This window comes from Meleagris gallopavo, chromosome 2, assembly GCF_000146605.3.
Source record: "Meleagris gallopavo isolate NT-WF06-2002-E0010 breed Aviagen turkey brand Nicholas breeding stock chromosome 2, Turkey_5.1, whole genome shotgun sequence".
In the NCBI taxonomy this organism is placed as follows: domain Eukaryota; kingdom Metazoa; phylum Chordata; class Aves; order Galliformes; family Phasianidae; genus Meleagris; species Meleagris gallopavo.
Window position 1 is genome coordinate 58,312,119 of NC_015012.2, and position 5,834 is coordinate 58,317,952.

General features: G+C 35.7%; 1 protein-coding gene across 2 annotated transcripts; it reads right to left on the reverse strand.

The window, feature by feature from the left end:
- Positions 1-4,682, reverse strand: LOC104909260 (ectonucleotide pyrophosphatase/phosphodiesterase family member 1-like). 2 transcript variants are annotated; one of them, XR_792593.3, is made up of 4 exons: positions 4,531-4,680; positions 3,001-3,062; positions 1,855-1,982; positions 1-855 (listed from the first exon to the last, which is right to left on the reverse strand). XR_792593.3 is itself a non-coding variant. In XM_031552498.1 (4 exons), the coding sequence occupies exons 1-4, from the start codon at positions 4,658-4,660 to the stop codon at positions 735-737; spliced, it is 411 nt and encodes a 136-aa protein (XP_031408358.1). In that variant the 5' UTR covers positions 4,661-4,682; the 3' UTR covers positions 1-734. The 2 variants fall into 2 exon arrangements, 1 of the variants encoding a protein (XP_031408358.1); XM_031552498.1 differs by having other exon boundaries at positions 3,001-3,032; positions 4,531-4,682.
- Positions 4,683-5,834: the final 1,152 nt, after the last annotated feature.

The following is a 5,834-nucleotide window of genomic DNA, read 5'->3' on the forward strand; positions in this document are numbered from 1 at the left end:
TTAAGTAAAGCTTGCATCCATCTGTGCTGCACAATGATGCATGCTTTGCATTCAACACATCTCAGTGCTCTTTGCAAACAATTCAATTGTCTCAGATTTCATGGCTATGTGGAAAAAAGAGGCTTTTTTCTTTTTCTGTTCTTTTTCTGAGATGTAAGCATTAGACAGGCTGTCACTCTATAGTGCTTGCGACCAAAATCTGTAAGTGAGTAGAGACCAGACTTGACCAGCTAAGGGATGCTGTTAAGGGTCATGCTCCTCAGTGCTACGTGGTGGGAGGCAGAGGGACAATAGGCATAACTTGAAACAAGAAAGTTCCAATCCAGCTATTGGTAAACCCATTTATACCATAAAGACAAAAGAGCAGTAAGGCAGTGGAAAGAGCTGCCTACAGAGGTTGTGCAGTCTCTGTACTCAAGAGTTTTCAAGATTCAACTGCATGAAATCCTGAGTAATTTTGTCTGATCTCACAGCTGACTCTGCTTTGAGCTGCAGATAGGACTATGAGACCTCCTGAGATCCCTTCCAATTTGAATTCTCTTGTATTTTATGATTCCTATATTTGAAGATTTGAAAAGATAAGTTCTCTTTTCCTGTTTTTAATGTTACAACAAAAAAAATGGGCACATCTTTATATTCTCATCAGCAGAAGTCAAACCACTGGGGCATGGATTGAATAGTGCCAGATCTCAACAATAAATAAATAAATCTCAAGCTTCAGCAACACAACGTCCTTAATCAAATGATGCTAAAAACAAAAGCCAATGTAAGTTTTCAAACCTTACCTGCATACTTGGGAAGCGATTATCTGAGCCATGGAATCCACCTGTGCAACTTTTAATCTCAAGTGGTTTCCTATTAAAAATTCACAATTTATATAACTCACACTTTACAAACTTCATCAGCCTAAAAAGCATTCAGTGATGCACTGTTTACTTGTTATTTAAAGATTTTAGAGGTTTTCCACAGGGAACAGAAAGTCTTCAAGCTCTAGAAAAAAATGCCTTTTGAATCCTCTACGAATATTATTCCTCTGGAATTCACAAGGGTCTGTCTTAGAGTCACTCAAAGTCAAAAATCAGATGATAAGTAAAGAAAATATTTGTTCTTAGGCTAAGAAATTCACTGGCATTTGAGTAAAAGAACTTTAGAATACACAAACAGTTATGTACATCAGAGAAGTCAGCTGGGCATCTTATAGTCTAGTAAAAACAAGTCTCAATATGTCAGTTCCACATACATTATTGAAACATGTTTATTTTCAGAAACTCAAACCTGATTTGCAAGACTTGTACACATTTCAGTATTATATAACAGGACTTAGTGAATACATAGGCTGAAAGCCCTAAAATATCACAGAGGTGTTTAAAACTGTGTTATTACAGCAGATGCCATTATTAAAGGAACTGTTAAGTTCATTGGTCAGAATATGTAATGTAATCACTGAAAACAGTATGTTCAGTATGTTCAGCATGGCTCATTCACATGACTGCTTCAAAAACAGCAGTTACACACATGCTTACCAGGACTCACTTTGGAAATTCCTAAAGCATGGCAAGATGTTCATGAGACAATGGGGACCTTAGTTTCTAACATCTGTGATTAAGCATTTGCACTACCAGCACACTCAGCCAGGAAAGTATCCATAGCTGTGAGATTAGAATTCAGCCTTCTCAGGTGAGCACAAACTCACCTGAAAAAGCTTGGCTTCTCTTTGCAACATCTCTTTGCTAAGACAAACAAGAATTCTAGGCTCCAATAGCTATCACTGAACTCTATACACCTGGAAGTCAAGACTACGAGAAAACAATGATATCTTTGCTGTATAATCAGGTACATAAAACTGTAACTTACCTAGCTAGTTGCCATTGAGAATTTAAATAAAAGTGCAGTGGTTCAATCCGGTCATTATTGGCATAATGGAAACGCTTGGGTAGAAACTGTTTCATATAAGCTTTGAAAGGCTGATTTGGTTCTATGCACTGAAATATTTAAAATTAAAATATAAAATGCACATTCAATCACAATTTTTTTTATTTCATGCAGAGTTCTTAGCACTTCTCTCACAAAGGCTCTGCAATAGTTTCTTCTAAGAACAATGGGACTACATCACGTTTGGAGTAACAGGACACATAAATATTAGTAAATAAATAGCAAATACTAACTGGTTTTGCAATCAACAGTTATTAAAAGAATATTTATATGGGATTATTGATATAATTTACTCTTGTTATTTTTTTTACTTATAGCCTACAATTGTACAGAACCAAACTGTACACTGAGACATTCAATTAAGCTGAGACATTATGATACTTTCAAGTGGTAGGAGAGTATCCAGTAAAATAATTCTATACTTCTGTAATATTGGAGTCACAGATACTCAAATCAGGACAATCATTTTATTCTGACAGCTTAGGATCCATTCATTGTTAAAAAGAACATGACTGCAACAGTAGAACTTTGAATTCACCTATGCAAATAGCTTAGCTCTCACTGACAGCGGTGTCAGCACAATAACAACACAATAACAACAGGTTATGGTGCAGGCATGAGAATAGAATCAGGAATAGCTAAGTTCAAGTTGGAATTGACAAAAAGATATCACTATTCAACTAAAAGCTGTTTATCAAATAGGTGTGAGCAAGCTAATCTTATGCTCATCCAGGAAATGGAGTTAAGATTTACATTAATGCGGCCTTCAGCCAGCATGGTCCAGAAACACAAGTTCTGAAGAGCAACGTGATTATAGCATTAGGTAAGAGTTAGTAAAAACAAATGAAAACAAAACCTTAGTTAATACATAACCAGATACAGCCATATGATACCCTAATAAACTTTGGCCTTCTCCTCTATGGAATTACTTTTATGTTGTTAACTTTATAGCATGTAGAAAGTCACTGACTCAAAGTCCTGATGTCATTTCAGCAGCCTAGAAAATAGTGGATGCTATAAAATGCCTAATAGAAATAAAGCTAGAACAGCAGATAAGACAATACTTACTGTGAGGTTTCTGACAATGCCTTCATAATTAACTGGAAGAATCATATGTAAGAATTAGTCACCTAAGTTAAAAAAGATCAGATGTAAAATGAAAGCATCTTCCTTATGTAATTTAATTACCTCAATTTCAAAAAAATTCCAGAACAAAAGCTATCTGTGGCAAAACAATCAAACTATTGCTTCTATGAAATTTTAGTTCACCTCCCTTGCTTACTTACAGCTTTACATTTTAAACATTATTAGCTACATCAAAAAATAATCAAAGAAGTATGCTCCCACAAAAAAAAGGCAGCTAAGTGCTGTGCTAATTAAGCTAGAGTTTTTCTGCTTGCTAATAAAACTAAGGAAAAAAAGAAACAAAACAGTAAGGACTGCAGTCTTGTCTGGCAAACATCCTTAGCAAGAAAAGCCAAGTGCAAGTTAGCCAAGATTTGGATTCTCCGATTGAAGCAAAAAGGGGACATTATATCATTTAGCTTGACATTTTGTGTAACAGTGGAACATTAACATTTCACACAGTTACTCTGTCCTAAGTCTGATATTCAATGCTTGACTGAAGTACATAAAGGATTGCACTTGCAAGGAACCATTAATAGTTCCTGCAAAGATACGTGCAGTGCTACAAACACAGCTATGTTACTTCAGGAAAACAGTACATATATCAATAACAGAAGATGCTCTGCTTTTCTTCCTCCTGAACTTGTTTATCCAGACAGAATCTGGAAGTGCCATTGACTCCCACATTCTCCAAGGAAACATTTAAAGTTGTTTAGAATAGCACCAAGAAATGACATAAACAGAAATAAAAGTTACTGGTGTTAATGCACACAAGCTTTAATGAGCTTAGAGAACAATGGAAAAAGCATGTCTTCTCTGAAAGAAATATGAAACATGAAGGAAACACTCATGTTCTACTTTTAGAACAGTCAAACCCTGCAGATATCAAGAGTTCCTCTGCAATGTGACTGCATAATAAAGTTAAAAATTTGTAAGTATTCACTGATTTTTACTGAAGTGGAATATCTTCTTTTACAGTTTACTCTGCTGACCTGTTGTCAGGCCATTAGGAGAAAACCCATTTTTTCATAACAAGGAAAGATAATTCTTATAAAATAATATGTAAAATAAAGTAATATTTGGGGTTTTTTTTGTAAGTCAAAAATAAAGCATATTATACGTTTATACACGTATAAACTGGTAAATCACTAAATAAGGTAAGATACGATGGAGGATTAGGGAGCTATCTTGAGATTTGATTCAAAGGGATGTCTGCCACATAGCAAGAAAATTTGTAGTCGTTCACATGCAAAAGGAATTTGTAGGATTTGTGCACACTTTTGGTCCTACAAAGCAAAATGTTCTTTAAAAGCATGTGTGCACCACTCACTATTTTCCTTTCATTATTACTCAGGTTGTCCCCAGCTGAGCTTCACTCAGGTTTACCAGTGTATTATGTGAATCTTAGGTTTGTATTCAGAAAGCACTGAAGTGTATAACCAAGTAATAAAAATGAGTTTAACAACTACATACAAGAGAAATACTCATCTGGAACATTATTAGGTCGAAGGCGAGCTGCAGGACCAGGCACTAATACGAAATCTTGAACGTTGTCCAGATAGCTGTTCAGATATGCTGTTTTTCTGCAACTCCCTGCTTCCATTCCTGCACAAGGAAGTATATTTCATTTAAAAATGAGAATATCAAAACGTGGAGTGTTCTTACTGATGAGACATAAGACATAAAACTTAAGCTGTAGAAATCACATATGCAATATCTCAGGCCTTTTTTTTTTCTTAAATCAGCAATACCAAGACACGTGATCCAAGGTTACCACAATACACTTGTACATAAAGTGTAAAACATCACACATCATATATATATACCTATCTATAGCCACTTCTTCACCCAGATAGTCACTCCAACTGAGTAAATGGACAAATTTTCTCAAAGGGAAAGAAATCACATGTGTCTAAGAACAGTGATAATGATGAGACCAAATATTGATAGAACAACGGGCTTTAAACTAGAAGAGGGGAGATTTAGATTAGATATAAGGAGGAAAGTTTTTACTCAGGGAGTGGTGAGGCAGTGGCACAGGCTGCCCAAAGCAGCTGTGGGTGCCCCATCCCTGGAAGTGTTCAAGGCCAGGCTGGATGTGGCTCTGGGCAGCCTGAGCTGGTAGACGGCAGCCCTGCCCACAGCAGTGGGGTTTGGAACTGGAGGAGCTTTAAGATCCCTTCCAACCCAAACCATTCTATAATTCCATGATTCTGTGATTCTTAGTCCAATATCCTACCTAATTGTGTTTCAACTGATGCTTAGAGAAATAATGTGTAAGCTTATCAACTATGGACCGAACTCTCATGTTGTTCCTTAGCAGTTTCCAAAAGTCAAAGGGACTTCAAGCTGCATGCTCCATTTGAACTCTTATATTGAATTATAGCTCGACAGGTTCATCCTCCATTTATTTGTTAGATGTATTTTAAACCTGCATATATATTTGGCTTAGATCATTCCCAGTGACAATGAGTTCTGCAAGTTGGTCCTATGCTGCATCAAAGTGCACTTTCATTTGTCAGACACAGTTGAAAAAACGGAATGGTGAAAGATACAACTTTTTAGCTCTTGTTATAGAAATAATTAAAGAAATATAGAAAAGCTACTACAAAACTAAATCCAAGTTTCATATTCACTGTTTTTTAATAATGGATGAGGTAATTAACAACTGAAACGAATACATGGCATTGATTTTTACTTCTTCAGCAATTCATAGACCATTGTGTAGTGTAGTTAAAAGAGTAAAACAAAACCTGTTTTTTTTTTTTAATTCATTT

Coding starts and splice junctions, on each gene's coding strand:
- LOC104909260 (XM_031552498.1), bottom strand. CDS start 4,660: ATGGAAGCAGGGAGTTGCAGAAAAACAGCATATCTGAACAGCTATCTG. Junction 3,033..4,530: donor TCCAGATGAGTATTTCTCTT/GTATGTAGTTGT, acceptor TGATTCTTCCAG/TTAATTATGAAGGCATTGTC. Junction 1,983..3,000: donor GCATTGTCAGAAACCTCACA/GTAAGTATTGTC, acceptor TAAATATTTCAG/TGCATAGAACCAAATCAGCC.